Here is a 27465-nt window from a genome sequence, read left to right as displayed (position 1 = left end):
TAGAATCCATGGCAATCAAAAGAAGAAGAAGAAAAGCATTTTCTCATATTCCCATAGACTCATAGGGATAAAACACTGTGATAATTTGAATAAACTGCAATTTGTAGGGAACAAAAATAAGTTAACAATAGAAGTATCCTTTCCTGTTTGGCTGAGACAATGACCCCCCCCCAAAGAATCTCATTATTCCAGTGATAAGCTCTAATACATTATTGGCTGTGTTCTGCCATTACCTACCCTATGCACATAACAGATACTACTCTTTCCAAATGAGCTTAGACACAAACTGATGTTCTTGAACACCAAGCCACGAATAACTAATATCAATCAACCAGAGGTGATACAGCATTGAAATTCATTTTACTACTCCTGTTTTAGACTTCCCTTCATCTTTTTTTTTAGCTATTATTAACAATTGGTGATTTTTTATTAGATATTTTCTTCATTTACATTTCAAATGCTATCTGCTTTCCTCATTTCCTCTCTGAAAGTCCCCTATACCCTCTCCCAGCTCTGCTCCCTAACCCACAACTTCTGCTTCCTGGCCCTGGCATTTCCCTATACTAGAGCATATAATCTTTGCAAGACCAAGGGCCTCTCCTCCCATTGATGGCCATCCTCTGCTACATATGCAACTAGAGACACAAGCTCTGGGGGGTGGGGGTGGGGGAGTACTGGATGGTCTTTCCTTCTGTCTCAGCTCCGAACTTTGTCTCTGTAACTCCTTCCATGGGTATTTTGTTTCCCATTCTAAGAAGGAAAGAAGTATCCACACTTTGGTCTTCCTTCTTCTTGAGTTTCATGTGTTTTGCAAATTGTATCTTGAGTATTCTAAGTTTCTGGGCTAATATCCACTTATCAGTGAGTACATATCATGTGTGTTCTTTTGTGATTGGGTTACCTCACTCAGGATGATATCCTCCAGATCCATCCATTTGCCTAAGAATTTCTCTGTTTAGTTTCTGTTTCCAGGATATGTTCATTGATGAAAGTGGTGTGTTGAAGTCTCCCACTATTATTGTGTGAGATGCAATGTGTGCTTTGAGCTTTACTATAGTTTCTTTAATGAATGTGGATGCCCTTGCATTTGGAGCATAGATAGAATTGAGAGTTCATCTTGGAAGATTTTACCTTTGATGAGTATGAAGTGCCCCTCCTTGTCTTTTTTGGTAACTTTGGGTTGGAAGTCGATTTTATTCGATATTAGAATGGATACTCCAGCTTGTTTCTTCAGACCATTTGCTTGGAAAATTGTTTTCCAGCCTTTTACTGTGAGGTAGTGTCTGTCTTTGTTCCTGAGGTGGGTTTCCTGTATGCTGCAAAATGTTGGGTCCTGTTTATGTAGCCAGTCTGTTAGTCTATGTCTTTTTGGAATTAAGTCCATTGATATTAAGAGATATTAAGGAAAAGTAATTGTTGCTTCCTGTTATTTTTGTTGTTAGAGTTGGGATTCTGTTCTTGCAGCTATCTTCTTTTAGGTTTGTTGAAGGATTACTTTCTTGTTTTTTCTAGGGTGTAATTTCCCTCCTGGTGTTCGAGTTTTCCCTTTATTATCCTTTGAAGGGCTAGATTCGAGGAAAGATATTGTGTGAATTTGGTTTTGTTATGGAACACTTTGGTTTCTCCATCTATGGTAATTGAGAGTTTTTCTGGGTATAGTAGCCTGGACTGGCATTTGTGTTCTCTTAGGATCTGTATAACCTCTGTCCAGGATCTTCTGGTTTTCATAGTCTCTGGTGAGAAGTCTGGTGTAATTCTAATAGGTCTGTCTACCTTTATATGTTACTTGACCTTTTTCACTTACTGCTTTTAATAGTCTATCTTTATTTAGTGCATTTGTTGTTCTGATTATTATGTGTTGGGAGGAATTTCTTTTCTGTTCCAGCCTATTTGGAGTTCTGTAGGCTTCTTGTATGTTCATGGCATCTCTTTCTTTAGGTTAGGGAAGTTTTCTTCTATAATTTTGTTGAAGATATTTACTCGCCCTTTAAGTTGAAAATCTTCATTCTCATCTATACCTGTTATCCTTAGGTTTGGTGTTCTCATTGTGTCCTGGATTTCCTGGATGTTTTGAGTTAGGATCTTTTTGCATTTTGCATTTTCTTTGATTATTGTGTCCTGGGGTGCTCTCACCTGCGTCCCAGGGTCACAGGTGAGAGCACCATCTTGTATCCGGGTCTCTCAGAGACCAGTCAGTGCAGGAGAGCTCGAGGGCCTGCTGCAGAAGCAACAGAGCTTCTTGGACAGGGTCCCTTCGGGACTTCATCTTCAGCCAGGAGGCAAAGCTGAGTTCCAGACCTCTGTGCACCTTCCCTGCAGAGGAGAGCTTGCCTGCAGAGAGTGCTCCGACCACTGGGACTCAAGAGAGAGTTGAACTCCCAGGAGTGCTGACAGAGGCTACAGAATCACAGGAGGAACAAGCTCCAGCTGAAAGAGGAAAATTACTGAAGACCTGAACTCTTCAACTTAGAGTCCTACCCCTCCCATCTGGAGATTGTTCCCAGAACACTCCTGAACTCTTCACCCCAGAGTACATACCTGAACTCTTCGCCCCAGAGTCCTACCCCTCCTAACTGAGGACTGTTCCAAGAACATTTTTGAGATAAGGGCCTCCTGGTACAACCCCAGAATGTTCCAATAGATCGGGTACATTGCCAAAATATAGGACACGACCCCTTGGTTACGTAAAACCCTTGGCAAAACCCCTCAGTTAAGCAAACTTGTACTTTTCCTACCCTGCTCCCCCCTTGGCTTTTTCCTATATAAGCCTGAGAAAAATTTGGGTCGTGGTCGATTCTCCTCTACACCATGCCTGGTGTATGAGTTTCGACCCCAGAGCTCTGGTTTATGTGCTTTTTATGTGCTTTCTTGTTGTTGCTTTATTAAATCTTACTCTCTACATCTTAGGTTCGGTCTCAGTGTCTTCTTGGGTACGCGGCTGTCCCGAGGCTTGAGTGAGGGTCTGCCCTCCGGGGGTCTTTCATTTGGTGCGTTGGCCGGGAAACAGCGCGACCACCCAGAAGTCCTAGACCCACTTAAAGGTAAGATTTTCTGTTCTGTCTTGGTCTGGTGTCTGTGTTCTGTTTCTGGAGGCCAGGAAGGTCTCGATCTGTAGGCCTTTGAGAGGCCATCTGAATCTGTATCTGGTGCGATCGCAGTTTCGGTTTTGCAGACGCTCTGTGCTCAGTACGTGCACCTGAGACCGCGCTCCGGGAGGGAGCGCGGGGTGGATAGGGATAGACGTGTCCGGTGTCCACCGTCCGCTCGCCCTGGGAGACGTCCCAGGAAGAACAGGGGAGGACCGGGGACGCCTGGTGGACCCCTCTGAAGGCCAAGAGACCATCACTTTGGTGGAAGGTCTAAATCGGCCGGCCTTGGAGAGGCCATCTGATTCTGTAAGTTGCCTGTGGTCGACGCGAAGTCGCCGCTGTTTTTGGTTTCTTTTTTTGTCTCAGTCTCGTGTCCGCTCTTGTTGTGTCTACTATTATTCTAGAAATGGGACAATCTGCCAGAACGGGAGTGGATGTAGAATCCCACCCCCGTCAGGAAAAGGAGTCGATGTGGAATCCGACCCCGTCAGAAAATAGCGTTTGGCTGGTTGTATAAGTCCAGGCGTGGACGAGTGTGCTTGTTTGTGGTTTTTGTCACGTGACAGACTGTGTGTGTGTGTGTGTCAACCCTTTGTCGACTGTAGACTTGGACTGACGTCAGGACAGAATTTGTCAGCAATGGTTTTTAAAAAAAAAAAAAAAAAAAAACTCAGTGCTGGTGAGCCCCGGGCTGCTCAAAAGAGCTCTGGGATGCAGAGCTGGGCTAAAAACTTCCAGCTTTGGCGGCGCAGTTAGGGCTTTGATAGCAGCAGTGGCGCTGAGGTTCTGGGTTCTGCAGGCACAGCAGCAACAGAGGCTGTCTGTGCCCCGCGAGCGAGTTGTGAGATGCTAATGGCGAGTGCGGCGGCCTGCCAGTCCCACCTTGCGCCCTAGAGTGGCCATAAAGCCTGCCACAGCTGGGGAGGGGCCGACTACAGCCGCCGTCCCTCCTTTGGCTTCCCCCCCCAGAGTCTACCCGCACTCCCTTGTGCCTGCCTGGCTGCTTGCTCCCTCACCAAGGACAGTGCAGGGAGCACGGGGGTGTCTCAAGTGGTTGAGTTGCCCCTCATTTGGCTCCTCCCAGAGTCTGCGCACAGGTGCATGCCCACACTCCCTTGTGTCCGCCTGGCCCGCCGCCTCCAAGGGCTCAAGCCATGCGGGAAGACAGTGCAGAGAGCACCGGGTGTCTATCAAGTGGTTAAATTGCTGCCTCTGCCACCTTCCCCCCTCCCTGCCAGTGTTTGTTTGCCACTCCCAGGAGTTTGCGCCACAGGTTCCCTGGTTGCTTCTCATTCCCCTGTCCCCTGTATCCTGTCTCTTGTTAACAGAAAAAATTGCGTTCATTTTGAGATATCAGTGGTCTGGTGCAGCCAGATGTGAGAGCTGCACTCCCTTCTCTGCCCCACGTGTTTTCTCTTCTCAGGCACCGCCCTGAGCTGCTGGCAGTGAGTCTGTTCTAAGCTCCAGTGAGGGAGACATCCACCCACTTGGGGCTTCTTCTGTCCAAGGTAAGGAGCACCTGCGAGTCTAACTGCCAGGCTCTGATGAGGGTCTCTTCTCTGTGGGACTAGAAAGTGCCCCAACAATCTGACCGAGGTAATAGAAAGTTACAGAAGTTAAGAAAAGGACAGGGTAAGTCGGTAAGAAAGTTGGCGTAAGAAAGTGCAGAAGAAGAGAAACAAAAAAAGGATAGAGGTCTGCAAAGAAGAGCTGAGAGCAAAGCTTCAGCAGACTCAGAAGAGATAGGTTAACAGTGAGAAGAGGTAAAAATAGAGATGAAGAAAATTAGGTCTAAAATGAGAGAGATACTCTAAATGAGAAATATTTAAAAGAGGAACCAATAAAATGAGACTGACAAAGACAGAGACCAGAGTCAGAATCAGAGATGTGCTGTGAGACAGAAAGATAAACCAGGGTAGTCGAACTATGAGAAAAGATAAGTGACAGAATATAGATGTAATAATTAGATAACATTCAAAGTAAGCAAAGACAAAGAAGAGGAACAAAAAGATATGTATAAATAAAGAGAGAGAGAGAGAGAGAGAGAGAGAGAGAGAGAGACATTATATGAGATCTCCATTACAGTTAGGAAACAGGAGCAAAGAGAGGTAAATGACAAAGACTAGAACCTAGCAAAGTGACACTTGCTAATAATGCTAGCACTTAGAAATGATCTGTAAGAAATAGGGAGCCAGAAAATTTTTAAAAAAAGATAAGAAAAATGAAATGCTGGCCACAGAAGTCAGGGAAAGTAGAAAACTTAGTACCTGGCAACAAAAGAAAGCTTTTGGCTAAAGATCAAAGTGTTTACTGTTAAAAAAGAAGAGCACTGGGTGAGAGACTGTCCTAACAAAAAGAAGAGGAGCCCCCCTCATGACCAAACCCTTCACCTGTTTGTGGCTAAAAGTAAAAAGATAGCAGAAGGGGTGCTAACACAGAAGCTGAGTCCTTAAAAGAGACCGGTGGCCTACCTGTTGAAGCAGCTAAAAAGAGACTGTGTTTCATATTCCTCCACTGACCAGTGCAAAGCAAGTTTAAAAGGTTCCTGGACACTGCGGGCCTTTGCAGACTGTGGATTCCAGGTTTTGCTGAATTAAAAAGATAAACAGCCCTTCATATAAGAAATAAAGAACAACCTTGGATGGCCTTAGATGCTATTGAGACTGCCCTAATGTTGTCCCCAACTTTGGGACTCCTAGATGTGACTGAGAACAAAGGTATTGCCAAAGAGGTTCTTACTCAGAGATTGGGACCCTAGAAAAGACCGGTGGCATGCTTGTAAAAATTAGACCTGGTGACTGTAAGATGGCCTGTTTGTCTGCACATAGTGGCTTCTGGTCAAGGACGCAGATAAATTGACTCTGAGACAAAACTTGGGACATGCCCTAAAAGTGTAGTTCAGCCCCCCTGACCGATGGCTGACTAACGCTCTGAAAAACATTATCCAATCGTTCCCCTGACTGATGGACACATTATCAGAGCTTTTTGTTGACTGAACAAGTGACCTTCGCTTCCCCTGCTAACCTGCTGAGTCTTCACCTACTCATCACTGCTCTGACATTCTGGCAGAAGGAACTGATACTGGAAATGATCTGAAGGATCAGATCAACCTTGGCCTGAAAGTTTGAACTGGTACACGGATGGCAGTAGCCTCATGGTTGAAGGTAAGCGGAAGGCGGGGACAGCAGTGCAGCGGTGGACAAAAAGCAAGTGATCTAGGCCAGCAGCCTCCCTAAAGGGACTTCAGCCCAGAAAGCTGAACTTGTGGTTTTGATACAAGCTTTATAAATGACCAAAAAAAGTCTACACTGACAGCAGGTATGCTTTTGCCACTGTATGGAACAATATACAGACAAAGAAAGCTGTTGACATCTGCAGAAAAAGACCTAAGATGCTGTGAACAAAAGAAATCAGATGGCAGATCTAACCGCCAAACAAGCATCCCAAAGAGCAATAATCCTGGCAGTCTGAAGACTAAACTGAAAGAAGAAAACTAGTCCTCCCTTGAAAAGACAGACCTGACATCAACTGGAAAATAGACTTTACTGAGAAAAATATGTGTATGAATACCTTCTGGTTTTTGTGAACGTTCTCAAAATGGATAAAAGCTTTTCCCTGTAAAAATGAGACTGCTCACATAAGTCATCAAGAAAATTATTAAAGAAAATTTTTCCAAGGATCAGAGTGCCAAAAGCAATAGTGTCAGATAATGGCCCTGCCTTTGTTGCCCAGGTAAGTCAGGGTGTGGCCAAGTATTTAGAGGTTAAATAAAAATTACATTGTGTGTACAGACCTCAGAGCTCAGGACAGATAAAAAATTAGTTTAAAACTCTAAAACAGACCTTGACAAAATTAATCGTGGAGACTGGCACAGACTTGGTGTTCCTTCCCTATGCCCTATTTAAACGTACTAGAAATACTCCCTCTTGATTCAGTTTTACTCTTTTTAAGATCTTTTATGAGACTCCTATGCCCATCATAGTCTTAAATGATGTGTTTAAACCTATGTTGTTATAATAATAATCTGTATGCTAAGTTAAAAGGCTTGCAGGTGGTACAGAAAGAAGTCTGGTCACAACTGGCTACAGTGAACGAGCTGGGTACCCCAAGGACATCTCACCAGTTCCAGCCAGAGATCTGATCTACGTGCACCTACATCATGCCCAGACCCTCAAGCCTCGCTAAAAGGGCCCCTGCCTAGTTCTGTTTACTAATCCTTCTTATTCTGTTTTTGTTCCCATGTTAAAAATAGAGTAAATGCAGTACAGGTTATGGTACTAAGGCAACAATATCGGGTCCTCCAGGAGGCCTAAAACTTGCTCTAAGATTAGAGCTACTTACTAGAAGGAGTGGGGAATGAAAGAGGAAAATTACTGAAGACCTGAACTCTTCAACTTAGAGTCCTACCCCTCCCATCTGGAGATTGTTCCCAGAACACTCCTGAACTCTTCACCCCAGAGTACATACCTGAACTCTTCGCCCCAGAGTCCTACCCCTCCTAACTGAGGACTGTTCCAAGAACATTTTTGAGATAAGGGCCTCCTGGTACAACCCCAGAATGTTCCAATAGATCGGGTACATTGCCAAAATATAGGACACGACCCCTTGGTTACGTAAAACCCTTGGCAAAACCCCTCAGTTAAGCAAACTTGTACTTTTCCTACCCTGCTCCCCCCTTGGCTTTTTCCTATATAAGCCTGAGAAAAATTTGGGTCGTGGTCAATTCTCCTCTACACCATGCCTGGTGTATGAGTTTCGACCCCAGAGCTCTGGTTTATGTGCTTTTTATGTGCTTTCTTGTTGTTGCTTTATTAAATCTTACTCTCTACATCTTAGGTTCGGTCTCAGTGTCTTCTTGGGTACACGGCTGTCCCGAGGCTTGAGTGAGGGTCTGCCCTCCGGGGGTCTTTCACAGCCAGAGACAGCTAGAACATCTAACACCAGAGATTACCAGATGGCAAAAGGCAAACATAATAATCTCACTAACAGAAACCAAGACCACTCGGCATCATCAGAACCCAGTACTCCCACCACAGTGAGGCCTGGACACCCCAACAAACCAGAAAAGCAAGATTCGGATTTAAAATCACTTCTCATGATGCTGGTAAATTTTAAGAAGGTCATTAATAACTCACTTAAAGAAATACAGGAGAACACTGATAAACAGGTAGAAGTCCTTAAAGAAGCAGCAAAAAAAAATCCCTTAAAGAATTACAGGAAAACACTGCTAAACAGGTGATGGAATTGAACAAAACCATCCAAGATCTAAAAATGGAAGTAGAAACAATGAAGAAAACCCAAAGGGAGACAACTCTGGAGACAGAAATCCTAGGAAAGAAATCAGGAACCATAGATGTGAGCATCAGCAACAGAATACAAGAGATGAAAGAGAGAATCTCAGGTGCAGAAAATTCCATAGAAAACATGGGTCTTCCTATTTCATATGACTTAATTAAGAAAAATTCCTTAAAGGTGCTCCCAATTACTTGGGTTTTAGTTAATTCCAGCTGTAGACAAGCTGACAACCAAGAATAGTCATAACAAGTCCATCCCTTGTCAACTTGACACACAATCATATCTCATGTCATGACTAATTTCCACATGGAAGCAATAACCAGGTCATAATTATGCCTAACCATTCCATGTACAACTGCAAACACATTATAAACTTTTGTATAGGTGGCAATGTCCATTTGAGGGATATTCTTTTTTTTTTTTTTTTTTTTTGGTTTTTTTTCAAGACAGGGTTTCTCTGTATAGCTCTGGCTGTCCTGGAACTCACTCTGTAGACCAGGCTGGCCTCAAACTCAGAAATTCGCCTGCCTCTGCCTCCCAAGAGCTAGGATTAAAGGCGTGTGCCACCACCATTCTTTTAGTATCTCAAGACTTAAATATGATTAACTGTTGGAACACAGACCAAGGATGGTATAGTTAGAAGGAAATTCTGAATGCTTGTGAGAAAATGCCAAAACACCCAAGAGTCTTGTGAACTCAGTTTCTTCAATATGAACTAACCAGTACCCCGGAGCTCTTGTCTCTAGCTGCATATGTATCAAAAGATGGCCTAGTAGGCCATCACTTGAAAGAGAGGCCCATTGGACTTGCAAACTTTATATGCCCCAGTAGAGGGGAACGCCAGGGCCAAAAAGGGGGAGTGGGTGGGTGGGGGGGTGGGTATGGGGACTTTTGGGATAGCATTGGAAATGTAAATGAGGAAAATACCTAATAAAAAATGAAAAAAAAAATAAAGAGACTTCGGTTTTACACAAAAACAAACAAACAAACAAACAACAGCAACAAAAAAAACATTGTTCTTGGAATGTGCTCTTGAGCCCCTCCAGGTATAGTAGATAGAAGTGAGTTTATTTTATTCCTTACACCTGGCTTTTGCTATTTCTTTATGTCTCTAGGAAAAATGTTTTTCCGGGTGCAGCTTATTCTTGTGATTGAACACTTTAGTAATGTGATTCTTCTTAACTCCCAGAGCGTAAGTTGCCTGATATTCTGATTGAAGTTGGCTATTGCATGAAACTTTAGTCCGCCTCATTTTTAGGCTCCATTCTCACACAAATATCTGTGCAAATACATCTTAACAAAACATGACAGAAATACTCATAACAATTATAATCTTTGTTTCAAAACTGATCACATGGCCTTAGCTGATACTTATAACTACCTTCTACTACTACCCATTATTCTGTATTCCCTCACACTTAGAAAGTACCTAAGCTGGTTTTGGCTAATCCTGGTATAATTCATACCTTCATTCCTGAAGGTCTGAACCCTTTGTCATCCTGCCAGGATTGGGTTGTAGTTTCCCATTGACTGTAATCACAGGACCTGGTATCACCAAGAGACACCTTGAAGGATCTCCTTTATTCCAGACATAATCTTTCTTACCTCCATTGTGCAGAAGCAATCCAATTTCCCCATGGTAACAGGATCAATCACCCCTCCTAACACTGTTATTCTTTTCTTAGCCTTTTGGTTTAAGGACATTAGAATCCCTAAATGGCCAGGAGGAAGTCTGAGCTTCCAGTTCAATGCAATGTTTGTTGTATCTCCTGGTAGGTGCTCTCCCCTCTGTTTAACCAAAGTTTCTAGGCTAGTAAGAACTTAAAGTCACAGGAACAGGAAGCAAAACATTAGGAGCATTTTCCTAATGACTCACTAAAGGTGATAGTGAGTAGAACTATTTCCTTTTCTAATTTATGATTCCTGGATCCATGGATCCTGGCTATACCACATATGGGATACTGATTTAAAGCATAAACCACCTTCTGGAAAAACCTACCCCAGCACTCCAGGCTGCTGCTTTCTAATTGACTCTGAAACTGTATCTTCAAAAGACCATTCCAACTTTCTGTCAGGCCAGCTGCTTCAGGATGGTGGGGAACATGGTAAGACCAGTGGTTTCCACAATTGTGGGATCACTGTCTCACTTCTCTGGCAAGTGCAGTGAGTTCCTTGGTCAGAAGCAATACTGTGTGGAATACCACAGTGGTGGATAAGGCAGTCTATAAACCCACAGACGGTAGTTTTCACCGAAGCAATACAGGCAGGAAAAGCAAATCCATAACCAGAATAAGTATCTACCCAAGCAAGGACAAATTATCGTTTTCACAGAGGCAGTGTCCAATGTAGTCATACTGTAGCCAGATCCCTGGCTGATCAATAACCATGGGGAATGGTGTCATATCTCTGGTAGATTTGGCACTTAGCAGCAGCTATACCCAGGTCAGATTTGGTGGGTGGAAGTCCATTTTGTTGAGCCCATGCATAACCTCCATTTCTGTAACTATGGCCACTTTGTTTTTGAGCAATGATAGGTATGGCTGGGGAAAGAGGCTGGCTGTCCGCAGAATAGACCATCTTAACTATTTGATTACTGAACCCTTCCTCTGTTTAAGCATTTACACGGGACAAAAGTGTTTTATATTCTTTGCCCATTTGGAAAGAGCCACATACTTCTTCCCCAAATGTCTTTCTCACCAATTTTCCAATCATGCCCAAAATCTCCAAGTCTAGTCAATCCATTGGCTATAGCCCATCAATTAGTGAATAATCACATACATGGCCATGTCTCCTTTCAAACAAAATGTATGACCATGTATACTGCCCAAAGTTCTACCCACTGAGAAGATTTTCCTTTGCTGGTATCTTTCAGCGTTGTCCCAGAGAGGGGTTTAATGCTGCAGTTGTCTATTTCTAGGTGGTGCCTGCATAACATGTAGAACCATCAGTAAACCAGATCTTAGTCTTCTCTCTTAGTCATCTGATCATAGGAAACACCACATGAGGTTAAAGGTGCATGTTTGAGAGCAGACAGAATTACAATGGGACTAGAAACCACAGGCATTTGGGCAACTTCTTTATGTAATGTGCTTGTGCCTTCAGGACCTGCCTGAGTCCAACATATATATACTATTATATGTAAGTACATTGTAGCTGTCTTTAGACACCAGAAGAGGGCGTCATGTCACTATGGATGGTTGTGAGCTACCATGTGGTTGCTGGGACTTGAACCCAGGACCTCTGGAAGAGCAATCAGTGCTCTTACCCGCTGAGCCATCCCACACACACACACACATATATATACTACTTCCATTTGATAATCGATTCTAACCTGGCGGTGGCATCAAATGCTTTTAGTCTCAGTACTCAGGAGGCAGAGACAGGAAAATCTCTGAGTCAGCATGGTCTACAGAATGAGTTCCAAGACAGCCAGGGCTACACAGAGAAAGCCTGGAGTTGCGGTGGGGGATAATGGAACACTGTTGTGTACATTCTATTTTATAGACTAGGGATCAGGTAATACTCAACTCACATCGGAAACTCTTACACATGCTTTCCTTCCCTCCAAGCTCCCTCTAAACTGCAGCCAGATCAAGTTTTTGTATTGTTTTCTGTTTTTATTGTATTGTTGGGTTTTATTGTTGTTTGCTCTTTTGGAGACGGGGTCTTTTTTAAGATTTATTCATTTTTATCTGTGTTTTGCCTACAGTTATGTTTGTGTAAACATGCCAGTCCCCTGGAACTGGAGTTATAAATAGTTGTGAGCGACCAGTCAGTGTTTTTAATCAGTAAGCCATCTCTCCAGCACCCAGAGACAGGGTCTTGATCTGTAGTCAAAGTCTGTCTCAAACCATGCCCCTCGGCCACTACTGCCTTCATGCAGGAGGCACGGGCATGTCGCACCACATCTGACCAGAGAGATCTTTGAAAACCACAATGAAACTGTCATTTAAATATTCTCTGAGCTCAAGACAAGCTTTTCCATATTTCTCTGGCCTTAGTTTCCTTTCTGTGAGAGAAGTAGCTGTCCATACAGCTACACAAACACCACTTCCTTATTACCAGGTTGCCTCGGAAACCACTTCCTTCCTATGTTCATACGGAAGCTGAACTTAGTCAAAATGTTCTACTTCCCTGTCCATAGCCAGAGGAAAATATTTTGAGCAAATGCTTAGGTCTGGAAAAATATTTTTAGACTCTTCTCAAGCTAGACACAAGCATACGGAAAGCAAAGGAGAGACGGCCCAGAGTTATGATAGGGATGTTCTGATATTTGGCTTCAGTACAACCTTTATGTACATGTGATCATTCATCTTCACGTAACCATTTCTACACAAAGTTAGTGAAGGGGATCATTTTAATTGAAAAACTAGGCAGATAAGAATTCAACTCACATGCCGGGCGTGGTGGCGCACACCTTTGATCCCAGCACTCGGGAGGCAGAGGCAGGTGGATTTCTGAGATCGAGGCCAACCTGGTCTACAAAGTGAGTTCCAGGACAGCCAGGGCTACACAAAGAAACCCTGTCTCGGAAAAAAAAAAAAAAAAAAAAAAAAGAATTCAACTCATATTAAAAAAAAAAAAAACACAACAAACTTCCTGTTGTCTTTTGTCTTGCAGTTACCAACAGATAATACATACACAAGCCACATGTAGAAAAAGACACATGCTTTTACCATCCTAGAGCCTCAGAAGTAGGGGTAGAAGGATCAGAAATTCAAGGTAAATTACTGAGTGAGTCTGGAGCCTGCCTGTTATATCAAACCTATCTCATCACACCCAAACACCCATAATCCATGCAAGGCTGAGCACTGAACACTTACCCAGCACATTCTTCGAAAACATTTTGAGAGGGAGAATTCTGCTTCAGATTCCATTTACACTCTTTCACAATAGCTGGAGGTATCTCTGGTAAGGGGACTTCTGACTTCTGCACAAACCAAATATATATCAATTAGTGTTTTCATGGTTTACCAGTCATACGAAGAACCTAATGCCTACTATACATTTTTTAAAGTATATGAAATAATAAGTCAAAGTATCACCCAGTACCACACTCTAGCACTCAACCTATTTTCTGCTTTTTAAGCCTGTTCTTACAAACTCAAAACATACAACAGAACACAGGATCTCTTTGATCTCTTCGAGATCCTGTTTTATCCAAAAGGTAAAAATAGCAAGGCTGGGGATGTGGCTGATAAGTAGAATATTTATCTAGCATATAAACAGGCTTAGTTCTCAGCACTCAACAAGCCTAGCATGAAAAACACCCCAAGTATATGAGTGGATGGCAGGATAGATATAAAAAGGAAAAAAAAGACTATTATTGTTTAACAACAATATTATGTTGTTGTTGTTGTTATATGGGTGTTTTGCTTGCATGTATGGGTACCACATGTGTGTAATACCAACAGAAGAAGGCATCAGACCCCCTCAATGGAGTTAGACAGTTGAGCCATCATGTAGGTGCTGAGAGTTGAACCCAGGGTCTCTAGAACAGAACCAGTGCTCTTAACCACTGAGCCACCATTCCATCCCAAGAAAAGACTTTAAAAAAGACATTCCTGGGCCAAGGGCTCAATGGTATAATATTTGCCTTGAGTTCAATCCCTAGCAGTGAAAATTAATTAATTTTTAAAAATTACAAAATTGACTCATTCTAATTCTACAACATGGATAATCATTAAAAACATTATAATGAATAAAATAAACCAGTCCCAAAAGAGTTAGCTTTACTTATGGATATATATGTGGGCAGTAAATCTGAAAATGTTAGAAAGTAGAAGATTAATTGGTACATGTGGGAGAGAAAGGAGATTAGACTACTGTCAGTGCTTTCTTTTTGCAAGATAAAAATGTTTTAGAGATTGTTTACATAACAGTATAAATAGACTTAACTACTACACTATACTATTGGAAACAGAACCACACTCTGGTCACAGCACATGGAGAACTCAAGTTGGTCCTGACCAGGAAGCTTTCAGCTGGCTGACTCACTTTCAGAGTACCTGAGGTACTATGTAAGTTTCCAGGGAAGAAAAGTCATCAATAATCTTAGGCAGCTGTGAACACCGTGAGCTACCATAATCGACAGCATTGTGAGAGATGTTCATTGGTGGCACAAATGTTATGGGGATAACAAATCACTTTCCGGTTGGATTTAAGGCTAACTCGACAGGAGAAAACTCATACCTACTACTGTAAATCTGGCCACAAACACATGATCAGGGAGTTCATAGGCCCCAGGGGTAAATAGACTATTATTTTGTTAAATAGTATCAAACTGCACCTCAAATTTGTGTCTCTATACCCATAGACAAGTAAAGCTCTTAGTTCACCCCAGGGAATTTTCTTTGTGCAGTGGTTGGTGGTTAATGCAGACGAATGACAGTTGGTCAAAATATAAAGAATAAGTGTGTATGGAATCCTCAGCCACAATGGGACATCATGTTTCTTACCCCTAAGATCCAGCTGTTCTCTTTGGAAGAGGGGACAGAAAGATTACAAGAGCTACAGATTGAGAAGGGCTTGATCAAATGGTGTCTTCTGGACATGACATCTACATTCACGAACTCATAGAAGCTGTGGTTATCTGCACAAAGCCTTCACAGGATCAAGTCAGTAAACAATCTAGCACAGAGAGGAAGGGGCTCACAAGTTCCCACCCCTAGATAAGGAGCTATTGACTTTTGATAGCTTCTGAGGGAAGAAGACACAGTTTTCATTAAAGGTGTGGTCTTTGATAAGTCAATCATACTTGATATGGCACATATAGTGGGTTATTTTTTTAAAAGAAGACATGAAGTTAGGAAGAGGTAGAATGTGAGAGTTGGATCTGGGAGGAATTAGAGGGAAAATAGGAAGTAAATATTATCAAAATACATGGTATGCATGAACAAAATTCTCAATTAATGAAAATATTACATTAAGAAGAAATATTTTCTGGGCATGGTGTCACACATCTTTATTCCCAGAAAGCAGAGGGTGGAGGATCTCTGTGAGTTCAAGAGCAGCCTAGATTACAAAGTTCTAGGACTGTCAGGACTATTTACATACAGAGACTCTGTCTCAAAAACCAAAACAAAGAAATGATTAAGTAAATTCCATCTTATATATTTGAAATAACAGTTAAGATTACATAGCAGGTTGATTCTGTTAATACTATTTAACAATAAACTCTAAGTAGAGATGCTATTTTCAGTGTTTCCAAAACTTCATATTAATTCTCACAGAAATGAAAAGATATCTTTCTAAACATCAGTGAAAAGAGAAGAAATGTTAAACTAAAATCCAACCACAGGCTGGGCAGTGGTGGCGCACGCCTTTAATCCCAGCACTCGGGAGGCAGAGGCAGGCAGATTTCTGAGTTTGAGGCCAGCCTGGTCTACAGAGTGAGTTCCAGGACAGCCAAGGCTACACAGAGAAACCTGATACTAAACAACACAAAGGATTTTTTTTTTTTTTTTTTGGTTTTTCGAGACAGGGTTTCTCTGTGTAGCCCTGGCTGTCCTGGAACTCACTTCGTAGGCCAAGCTGGCCTCAAACTCAGAAATCCACCTGCCTCTCTGCCTCCTGAGTGCTGGGATTAAAGGCATGGGCCACCACTGCCTGGCTGACAAAGGATTATTTTTAAGAAGAGGTAGTAAGGGTGCAAATTTACCAAAGGACTCAGTGCCTTGCTAATTTAATACTTTAAACATAGTATATAATAGGAAAGTTCACTTTAATGAATGGAAAGAAAGGTAGATTTTGAAAATTTAGAGAATTCCCACTTCTCAGCTACAAAGTTATAATAATCAGAACAATGTGGTACTTGGGCAGGAATAGATATGTAGTGGAATAGAAAGATGATCAGAAGTTTTTTTTTTTTTTTTTTTTTTAAGTACACCTATTCTTTCATGCTATACATTTACTTTGCTAATTTTAAAAAAAAGCAGGGCTGAAGAGATGGCTCAACAGTTAAGAGCACTGGCTGTTCTACCACACCTGGGTTTAGTTGTCAGCACCTACATGGTGACCCTCAGGCATCCATAGCTCTAGTTCCAGAGGATCTGACACCCTCTTCTGGCCTCCATAGGCACTATGAACACATGTGGTATACAGATATACATACAGACAAAGTACCCATTACATAAAATAAAATTTTACGGCTGAAGAGATGGATTGCAGTAAAGAGCACTGGCTGCTCTTGCAGAGGACCCACAACCATCATAACTCCTGTTCCACGGGGTACAACACTCTTTTCTGGATACTTGCATCAGATACACATGTGATACACATATAGGCAAAATACTCAAACATATTAAGTTTGATTTTTTTAAAAAAATTCATTTTATTTTTATGAGTACACTGTCACTGTCTTCAGACATACCAGAAGAAGGCATCAGATCCCATTACAAATAGTTGTGTGCTCTTAACCACTGAGCCATCTCTCCAGTCCCCTTGATTTTTTTTTTAAACTTTGTGGTTCTTATTGCTTAGTTATAAAAGTGCCGTACAGCCTGAGTATTAGAAAGAATATCTAATGATGAAAGCTGTATACTTTTGGCCATTTTGTTTGGTTCTACATCCATTTGGAGGATACTTTTTGCTTGTGGTGTGAGACAAGAGTACCACTTCATTTTTTTATGTGAATTTCTACTTCCAGCATAATTTTTGAAAAGACTATGCCTTCTCCTTCTGGTTAGTCTCAGTAGCTTTACAATAAATCAGTTAACTGTAAGCTTATTGGTTTACTTCTAAGTCTCAGTCTACACCACTGACCTATTAGTCTCTATCAAAGCACCACATTATTCTTGATTATTGTAACTTTTTAGCTGAGAAGTGTGAATTCTCTAATTATGTTCTTCCCTCCCCAAGGAATACAACTATTTGGGGTCTTTTAAATATACATTTGCATTCTAAACTCAGTTTGCTGGTTTTTACAAAAGGAGCAGATCAATTTGATGGGGAATAGAGTGAAAACCAAGAGCAATTTGCTAAGTATGGACATGTTTAACAATATTAACATATCTTTTGATCTGTGAACATGGGAGGTTTTCTCATTTAGATGTTTTTCAGTGTTTCATTACTGAATATATAAATGTTGTATTTACTCTACTATATCTAAGCATTTTTTTCATTTTTTGATGAAACTATAAATGCATTTTCTTAAAATAAATTTTGTTATTTGCTAGTGTATAAAATTACAACAAAATTTTGTATAACTATCTAGTACCTATGAGCCTTGCCAAACTCATTTATTAGCTCTAGTAATGTTTCTTGATTATATAGATGTAGATTCCTTAGAATTTTCTCTCTATAAAATTATATCACCTCAAATAAGATAGTTTTATTAATTCCTCTCCCATCTGGATACGTGCATTTCTTTTTTAAATTATTTTTTGACTTAAAAAAACATTTATTTAATGTATATGAGTACACTGTTACTGTCTTCAGATACATCAGAAGAGATTACAGATCCCATTATAGATGGTTGTGAGCCACCATGTGGTTGCTGGGAATTGAACTCAGGACTTCTGGAAGAGCAATCATTGCTCTTTACCACTGAGCCATATCTCCAGCCCCCAACCTTTGTTTTTTAAACCAGTAGTGTTTGGTTTTACCTTCGGTCTTTGAGATATGTAACTCTGGTTCTTGGTTACTGTGATGGTTTGTATATTCTTGGACCAGGGAGTGGCACCATCTGCATGTGTGGCCTGGTTGGAATAAGTGTATCACTGTGGTTGTGGGCTTAAGACTCTCAGCTCTGCCTGCGCCATGCCTGCCTGGATACTGCCATGTTCCCACCTTGATGATAATGGACTGAATCTCTGAACCTGTAAGCCAGCCCCAATTAAATGTTGGTTTTATAAGACTTGCCTTGGTCATGGTGTCTGTTCACAGGAGTAAAACCCTGACTAAGACAGTTACTGAAGCAGTGTCAGGCATGGATTCCCTCTTGGGGAGTGGGCCTTAAGTCAAATAAGTCAGTGGTTGGATACTCCCACAAGTTCCATGCTACCACTGCCTAAGTATACACACACACACATATATGTGTGTATATTTTTATATATGTATACACATATATGTATATACACACATATATGTGTGTGTGTGTGTGTGTGTGTGTGTGTGTGTGTGTGTATTTGCCATTTTTTTCAAGTTTCTTTTGTATAGTCACTATTCTTAGTGACTTACTAATGGAAAATGGCCATACTTTAAATGTTCTGGAGCAACATTTGAACATCAGTTACTCAAATACATACAGATGAATTTACACATCCATTTGCCCCAACAGATTACAAGATTTATACTCATCACTTAATGTTTCTCCTACCCACCAGCATATAGCTTTATACAGTCAAGATTGCTGATGTCAGTCTGAGGTACTTGTTGTGATAGTAAACCAGATCCCAGGCTCACTCTTCTATGTATAGAACTGGGTGGAATTTTTGTTCATTAATTATGGGTTTTTTCCTCATTTTTTTTCTTTTTTTTTTTTGATTTTTAATATTTTTACTACATATTTTCCTCAATTACATTTCCAATGCTATCCCAAAAGTCCCCCATAGCGCCCCCCACTTCCCTACCCACCCATTCCCATTCTTTTGGCCCTGGCATTCCCCTATATTGGGGCATATAAAGTTTGCAAGTCCAATGGGCCTCTCTTTCCATTGATGGCCGACTAGGCCATCTTTCGATACATATGCAGCTAGAGACAAGAGCTCCGGGGTTCTGGTTAGTACATCATGTTGTTCCAACAATAGGGTTGCAGATCCCTTTAGCTCCTTGGGTACTTTCTCTAGCTTTTCCATTGGGAGCCCTGTGATACATCCAATAGCTGACTGTGAACATCCACTCCTGTGTTTGCTAGGCCCCGGCATCGTCTCACAAGAGACAGCTATATTTGGGTCCTTTCAGCAAAATCTTGCTAGTGTATGCAATGGTGTCAGCGTTTAGAAGCTGATTATGGGATGGATCCCTGGATACGGCAGTCTCTAAATGGTCCATCCTTTCATCACAGCTACGAACTTTGTCTCTGTAACTCCTTCCCTGGGTGTCTTGTTCCCAATTCTAAGAAGGGGCACAGTGTCCACACTTTGGTCTTCATTCTTCTTGAGTTTCATGCGTTTAGCAAATTGTATCTTATATCTTGGGTATCCTAAGTTTTGGGCTAATATCCACTTATCAGTGAATACATATTGTGTGAGTTCTTTTGTGATTGTGTTACTTCACTCAAGATGATGCCCTCCAGGTCCATCCATTTGGCTAGGAATTTCATAAATTCATTCTTTTTAATAGCTGAGTAGTACTCCATTGTGTAAATGTACCATAATTTCTGTATCCATTCCTCTGTTGAGGGACATCTGGGTTCTTTCCAGCTTCTGGCTATTATAAATAGGGCTGCTATGAACATAGTGGAGCATGTGTCCTTTTTACCGGTTGGGACATCTTCTGGATATATGCCCAGGAGAGGTATTGCTGGATCCTCCGGTAGTACTATGTCCAATTTTCTGAGGAACTGCCAGACTGATTTCCAGAGTGGTTGTACAAGCTTGCAATCCCACCAACAATGGAGGAGTGTTCCTCTTTCTCCACATCCTCGCCAGCATCTGCTGTCACCTGAATTTTTGATCTTAGCCATTCTGACTGGTGTGAGGTGGAATCTCAGGGTTGTTTTGATTTGCATTTCCCTGATGATTAAGGATGTTGAACATTTTTTCAGGTGTTTCTCTGCCATTCGGTATTCCTCAGGTGAGAATTCTTTGTTCAGTTCTGAGCCCCATTTTTTAATGGGGTTATTTGACTTTCTGGAGTCCACCTTCTTGAGTTCTTTATATATATTGGATATTAGTCCCTTATCTGATTTAGGATAGGTGAAGATCCTTTCCCAATCTGTTGGTGGTTTTTTTGTCTTATTGATGGTGTCTTTAGCCTTGCAGAAGCTTTGTAGTTTCATGAGGTCCCACTTGTCAATTCTCGATCTTACAGCACAAGCCATTACTGTTCTATTCAGGAATTTTTCCCCTGTGCCCATATCTTCAAGGCTTTTCCCCACTTTCTCCTCTATAAGTTTCAGTGTCTCTGGTTTTATGTGAAGTTCCTTGATCCACTTAGACTTGACCTTAGTACAAGGAGATAGGAATGGATCAATTCGCATTCTTCTACATGTTAACAACCAGTTGTGCCAGCACCATTTGTTGAAAATGCTGTCTTTCTTCCACTGGATGTTTTTAGCTCCCTTGTCGAAGATCAAGTGACCGTAGGTGTGTGGGTTCATTTCTGGGTCTTCAATTCTATTCCATTGGTCTATTTGTCTGTCACTATACCAGTACCATGCAGTTTTTATCACAATTGCTCTGTAGTAGAGCTTTAGGTCCGGCATGGTGATTCCACCAGAGGTTCTTTTATCCTTGAGAAGAGTTTTTGCTATCCTAGGTTTTTTGTTATTCCAGATGAATTTGCAGATTGCACTTTCTAATTCGTTGAAGAATTGATTTGGAATTTTGATGGGGATTGCATTGAATCTGTAGATTGCTTTTGGCAAGATAGCCATTTTTACAATGTTGATCCTGCCAATCCATGAGCATGGGAGATCTTTCCATCTTCTGAGATCTTCTATAATTTCTTTCTTCAGAGACTTGAAGTCTTTATTATACAGATCTTTCACTTCCTTAGTTAGAGTCACGCCAAGATATTTAATATTATTTGTGACTATTGAGAAGGGTGTTGTTTCCCTAATTTCTTTCTCAGCCTGTTTATTCTTTGTGTAGAGAAAGGCCATTGATTTGTTTGAGTTAATTTTATATCCAGCTACTTCACCGAAGCTGTTTATCAGGCTTAGGAGTGCTCTGGTGAAATTTTTAGGGTCACTTATATATACTATCATATCATCTGCAAAGAGTGATATTTTGACTTCATCTTTTCCAATTTGTATCCCTTTGATCTCCTTTTGTTGTCGAATTGCTCTGGCTAGGACTTCAAGTACAATGTTGAATAGGTATGGAGAAAGTGGACAGCCTTGTCTAGTCCCTGATTTTAGAGGGATTGCTTCAAGCTTCTCACCATTTACTTTGATGTTGGCTACTGGTTTGCTGTAGATTGCTTTTATCATGTTTAGGTATGGGCCTTGAATTCCTGATCTTTCCAAGACTTTTATCATGAATGGGTGTTGGATCTTGTCAAATGCTTTCTCCGCATCTAACGAGATGACCATGTGGTTTTTGTCTTTGAGTTTGTTTATATACTGGATTACGTTGATGGATTTCCGTATATTGAACCATCCCTGCATCCCTGGGATGAAACCTACTTGGTCAGGATGGATGATTGTTTTGATGTGTTCTTGGATTCGGTTAGCAAGAACTTTATTGAGGATTTTTGCATCAATATTCATAAGGGATATTGGTCTGAAGTTTTCTATCTTTGTTGGGTCTTTTTGTGGTTTAGGTATCAGAGTAATTGTGGCTTCATAGAATGAGTTGGGTAGAGTACCTTCTGTTTCTATTTTGTGGAATAGTTTGTGAAGAACTGGGATTAGATCTTCTTTGAAGGTCTGATAGAACTCTGCACTAAACCCATCTGGTCCTGGGCTTTTTTTAGTTGGGAGACTATTAATGACTGCTTCTATTTCTTTGGGGGATATAGGGCTGTTTAGATCATTAACCTGATCTTGATTCAACTTTGGTACCTGGTATCTGTCTAGGAACTTCTCCATTTCATCCAGGTTCTCCAGTTTTGTTGAGTATAGCCTTTGGTAGAAGGATCTGATGGTGTTTTGGATGTCTTCAGGATCTGTTGTTATGTCTCCTTTTTCATTTCTGATTTTGTTAATTAGGATGCTTTCCCTGTGCCCTCTAGTGAGTCTGGCTAAGGGTTTATCTATCTTGTTGATTTTCTCAAAGAACCAGCTCCTTGATTGGTTGATTCTTTGAATAGTTTTTCTTGTTTCCACTTGGTTGATTTCACCCCTGAGTTTGATTATTTCCTGCCGTCTACTCCTCTTGGGTGAATTTGCTTCCTTTTGTTCTAGTGCTTTTAGGTGTGTTGTCAAGCTGCTAATGTGTGCTCTCTCTAGTTTCCTTTTGGAGGCACTCAGAGCTATGAGTTTTCCTCTTAGAAATGCTTTCATTGCCTCCCATAAGTTTGGGTATGTTGTGGCTTCATTTTCATTGAACTCTAAAAAGTCCTTAATTTCTTTCTTTATTCCTTCCTTGACCAAGGTATCATTGAGAAGAGTGTTGTTCAGTTTCCACGTGAAGGTTGGCTTTCTATTATTTATTTTGTTATTGAAGATCAGCTTTAGTCCATGGTGATCTGATAGGATGCATGGGACAATTTCAATATTTTTGTATCTGTTGAGGCCTGTTTTGTGACCAATTATGTGGTCAATTTTGGAGAAGGTGCCATGAGGTGCTGAGAAGAAGCTATATCCTTTTGTTTTAGGATAGAATGTTCTGTAGATATCTGCCAGATCCATTTGATTCATAATTTCTCTTAGTTTCTCTGTGTCCCTGTTTAGTTTCTGTTTCCATGATCTGTCCATTGGTGAAAGTGGTGTGTTGAAGTCTCCCACTATTATTGTATGAGGTGCAATGTGTGCTTTGAGATTTACTAAAGTTTTTTTAATGAATGTGGCTGCCTTTGTATTTGGAGCATAGATATTCAGGATTGATAGTTCCTCTTGGAGGATTTTACCTTTGATGAGTATGAAGTGTCCCTCCCTGTCTTTTTTAATGACTTTGGGTTGGAAGTCAATCTTATCAGATATTAGAATGGCTACTCCAGCTTGTTTCTTCATACCATTTGCTTGGAAAATTGTTTTCCAGCCTTTCATTCTGAGGTAGTGTCTATCTTTTTCTCTGAGATGAGTTTCCTGTAAGCAGCAAAATGTTGGGTCTTGTTTGTGTAGCCAGTTTGTTAGTCTATGTCTTTTTATCGGGGAGTTGAGTCCATTGATATTAAGAGATATTAAGGAAAAGTAATTGTTGTTTCCTCTTATTTTTGTTGTTAAAGTTGGCATTCTGTTCTTGTGGCTGTCTTCTTTAAGGTTTGTTGAGGGATTACCTTCTTGTTGTTTCTAGGGCGTGGTTCCTGTCCTTGTATTGGTTTTTCCTGTTATTATCCTTTGAAGGGCTGGATTCGTGGAGAGATAATGTGTGAATTTGGTTTTGTCGTGGAATACTTTGGTTTCTCCATCTATGTTAATTGAGAGTTTGGCTGGGTATAGTAGCCTGGGCTGGAATTTGTGTTCTTTTAGTGTCTGTATAACATCCGTCCAGGATCTTCTGGCTTTCATAGTCTCTGGTGAAAAATCTGGTGTAATTCTGATAGGCTTGCCTTTATATGTTACTTGGCCTTTTTCTCTTACTGCTTTTAGTATTCTATCTTTATTTAGAGCATTTGTTGTTCTGATTATTATGTGTCGGGAGGTATTTCTTTTCTGGTCCAGTCTATTTGGAGTTCTGTAGGCTTCTTGTATGTTCATGGGCACCTCTTTCTTTAGATTTGGGAAGTTTTCTTCTATAATTTTGTTGAAGATGTTTGCTGGTCCTTTGAGTTGAAAATCTTCATTCTCATCCACTCCTATTATCCGTAGGTTTGGTCTTCTCATTGTGTCCTGTATTTCTTGGATGTTTTGAGTTAGGATCTTTTTGCATTTTACATTTTCCTTGATTGTTGTGCCGATGTTCTCTATGGAATCTTCTGCACCTGAGATTCTCTCTTCCATCTCTTGTATTCTGTTGCTGATGCTCGTATCTATGGTTCCAGATTTCTTTCCTAGGGTTTCTATCTCCAGTGTTGCCTCATTTTGGGTTTTCTTTATTGTGTCTACTTCCCTTTTTAGGTCTAGTATGGTTTTGTTCATTTCCATCATCTGTTTGGATGTGTTTTCCTGTTTTTCTTTAAGGACTTCTACCTGTTTGTGTTATCCTGTTTTTCTTTAAGGACTTCTACCTGTTTGATTGTGTTATCCTGTTTTTTTTTAAGGACTTGTAACTCTTTAGCCATGTTCTCCTGTAATTCTTTAAGTGAGTTATTAAAGTCCTTCTTGATGTCCTCTACCATCATCATGAGATATGCTTTTAGATCCGTGTCTAGCTTTTCCGGTGTGTTGGGGTGCCCTGGACTGGGCGAAGTGGGGGTGCTGGGTTCTGATGATGGTGAGTGGTCTTGGTTTCTGTTAGTAAGATTATTACGTTTACCTTTCGCCATCTGGTAATCTCTGGGGTTAGTTGTTATCGTTGTCACTGTTTAAAGATTGGAGCAGAAGCTGTGTTCCACTCACCAGCAGTCTCAAAATCCTGCGGCGGGGGTCGTGGGTAGCTGGCGGTACCCAGGTGCTGGTCCAGCCGGAAGAGGCCTGTGGTCCTACTCAGGCCGGCTTTCTGCTTCCCTAACTAATGCAGTCTCTGGTCCCGCTTGCAATTGGATTGGAGCAGAAGCTGTGTTCCACTCACCAGAAGTCTTAAGATCCTGTGGCGGGTGTTGTGGGTAGCTGGCGAGTGTCAGCCGACCCTGCGCCCTAGCTGCCCCGTTGCTTTTCTGACCGGAAGAGCGACCACTTTCTGCGCTCGCCACCGCCGACCGGCCGCTTCGCTGCTGGAGGCTGATTCCTCATTTTTAAAATCTATTTGGAACATTAAACATGATAGAAGTAGAAAAAAGGGCTGGAGAAATAGCTCAGTGGTTAAGAGCACCAACTGCTCTTCCGAAGGTCCTGAGTCCAAATCCCAGCAACCACATGGTGGCTCACAACCATCCATAATGAGATCTGACGCCCTCTTCTGGTGCATCTGAAGACAGCTACAGTGTACTTAGATATAATAAATAAATCTTTTTAAAAGAAGAAGTAGAAAAAAAATCTCTTATGAAGTCCTCTATGAATGGAAATTGTGAAAAGTTCCTGATTAGACAGAAACTGTTCCACCTCCAAAGGAGAATATGCAGCATAACTGTGGCTTCATAGAATGAATTGAATAGTGTTCTTTCTGTTTGTATTTTGTGAAACAGTTTGAAGAGTATTGATATTAGGTCTTCTTTAAAGGTTTGACAGAATTCTACACTGAACCCATCTGGTCCTGGGCTGTTTGTTTTTTGTTAGGAGACTTTTAATGACTGCTTCTATTTCTTTAGGGGTTATGGGACTGTTTAGATGGTTTATCTGATCCTATTTTAACTTTGGTATTTGGTATCTGTCTGGAAAATTGGCCATTTCATCAAGATTGTCCAGTTTTGTTGAATATAGGCTTTTGTAGTAGGATCTTATCATTTTTTAAATTTCCTCAGTTTCTGTTGTTATATCTCACTTTTCATTTCTGATTTTATTAATTTGGATACTGTCTCTGTGCCTTCTTGTTTGTCTGGCTAAGGGTTTTCTAGCTCATTGATTTTCTCAAAGAACCAGCTTCTGGTTTTGTGGATTCTTTGTATAGTTCTTGTTGTTTCTATTTGGATGATTTCAGCCCTGAGTTTGATTATTTCTTGCAGTCTACTCCTCTAGGGTGTATTTGTTTCTTTTTGTCCTAGAGCTTTCAGGTATGCTGTTAAGCTACTAGGTGTATGCTCTCTCCAATTCCTTGTTAAAGGTACTCAGAGCTGTGAGTTTTCTTCTAACCACTGCTTTCATTGTGTTCCATAAGTTTGGGTATGTTGTGGCTTCATTTTCATTAAATTCTAAAAGCCTTTAATTTCTTTATTTCCTCTTTGACCAAGGAATCACTGAGTAGGGCATTGTTAAGCTTCCATGTGTATGTGGGATTTCTGTTGTTTTTGTTGCTATTGAAGACCAGTCTTAGTCTGTGGTGATCTGATAGGATGCATGGTATTATTTCAATCTTCTTATAATCTGTTGAGGCATGTTTTGTGACCAATTATATGGTCAGTTTTGGAGAAGGTACCATGAGGTGCTGAGAAGAAAGTATATTCTTTTGTTTTAGGATGAAAAGTTCTATAGATATCTGTTAAATCCATTTGGTCCATAACTTTCACTGTGTCTCTGTTTAGTTTGTGTTTCCATGATCTATTGCTGAGAGTGGAGTGTTGACGTCTCCCACTATTATTGTGTGGGGTGTGATGTGTACTTGGAGCTTTAGTAAAGTTTCTTTTATGAATGTGGGTGCCCCTGCATTTGGAGCATAGATGTTTAGAATTGAGAGTTCATTTTGGTAGATTTTTACTTTGAGAGTATGAAGTGTCCTTCCTTATCCTTTTTATAACTTTTGGTTGAAAGTTGATTTTATTCAATATTAAAATGCCTGCTCCAGCTTGTTTCTTGGGGTCATTTGCTTGGAAAATTGTTTTCCAGCCCCTTACACTAAGGTAGTGTCTGTCTTTGACACTGAGGTGGATTTCCTGTATGCAGCAAAATGTTGGGTCTTGTTTATGTATCCAGCCTGTTTGTTTATGTCTTTTTATTGGGGAATTAAGTCCATTGATGTTAAGAGATATTAAGTAATAGTGATGCTTCCTGTTATTTTTATGCTTGTGTGGCTATCCTCTTTTGGGTTTGTTGAAAGATTATTACTTTCTTGCTTTTTCCTATGGTATAGTTTCCCTCCTTATATTGGTGTTTTCTATTCATTATCCTTTGTAGGGCTAGATTAGTGGAAAGATATTGTATAAATTTGGTTTTCTCATGGAATATCTTGGTTTCTCTTTTTATGGTAATTGAGAGTTTTGCTGGGCTGGCATTTGTGTTATAGATCTTAGGATCTATATAACATCTGCCCAGTATCTTCTGGCTCTCATAGTCTCTGGTGAGAAGTCTGGTTAATTCTGGTAGGTCTGCCTTTACAGGTTACTTGACCTTTTTCCCTTAGTGCTTTTAATATTCTTTCTTTGTTTTGTGCATTTGGTGTTTTGACTATTATGTGACAGGAGGAATTTCTTTTCTGGTCCAATCTATTTGGAGTTCTGTAAGCCTCTTGTATGTTTATGGGTATCTCTTTCTTTAGGTTAGTGAAGTTTTGTCTTTTTCTTTTCTTTTTTTTTTTTTCAAGATTCGTTTGTTACACTCCATATTCCATTCCCCGCCCTTCCCACCCCTCACCCCACCTGACCTCTAAACTCCCCAGGGCTGGAGAGTGTCATGAGGGTTAGG

The 27465-nt window shown here is 40.8% G+C and overlaps 1 protein-coding gene across 2 annotated transcripts in view; it reads right to left on the bottom strand.

The window, feature by feature from the left end:
• The window catches only part of Grk4 (G protein-coupled receptor kinase 4), a 111326-nt gene that overhangs the window by 59931 nt on the left and 23930 nt on the right, over positions 1-27465 (bottom strand). For both annotated transcript variants that reach the window (XR_002377918.3, XM_021162143.3), the window contains exon 5: positions 13208-13314. Coding sequence is in view for 1 of the 2 variants with exons in the window: in XM_021162143.3 (XP_021017802.1) it covers positions 13208-13314 (107 nt within the window). In the remaining variant the exon portion in view is untranslated. The remainder of the gene's footprint in view (positions 1-13207; positions 13315-27465) is intronic.

Source organism: Mus caroli, unplaced genomic scaffold (genome assembly GCF_978045245.1).
Source record: "Mus caroli unplaced genomic scaffold, Mus_caroli_1 scaffold_4, whole genome shotgun sequence".
NCBI lineage: Eukaryota > Metazoa > Chordata > Mammalia > Rodentia > Muridae > Mus > Mus caroli.
This window is presented reverse-complemented; position numbering and strand designations above follow the sequence as displayed.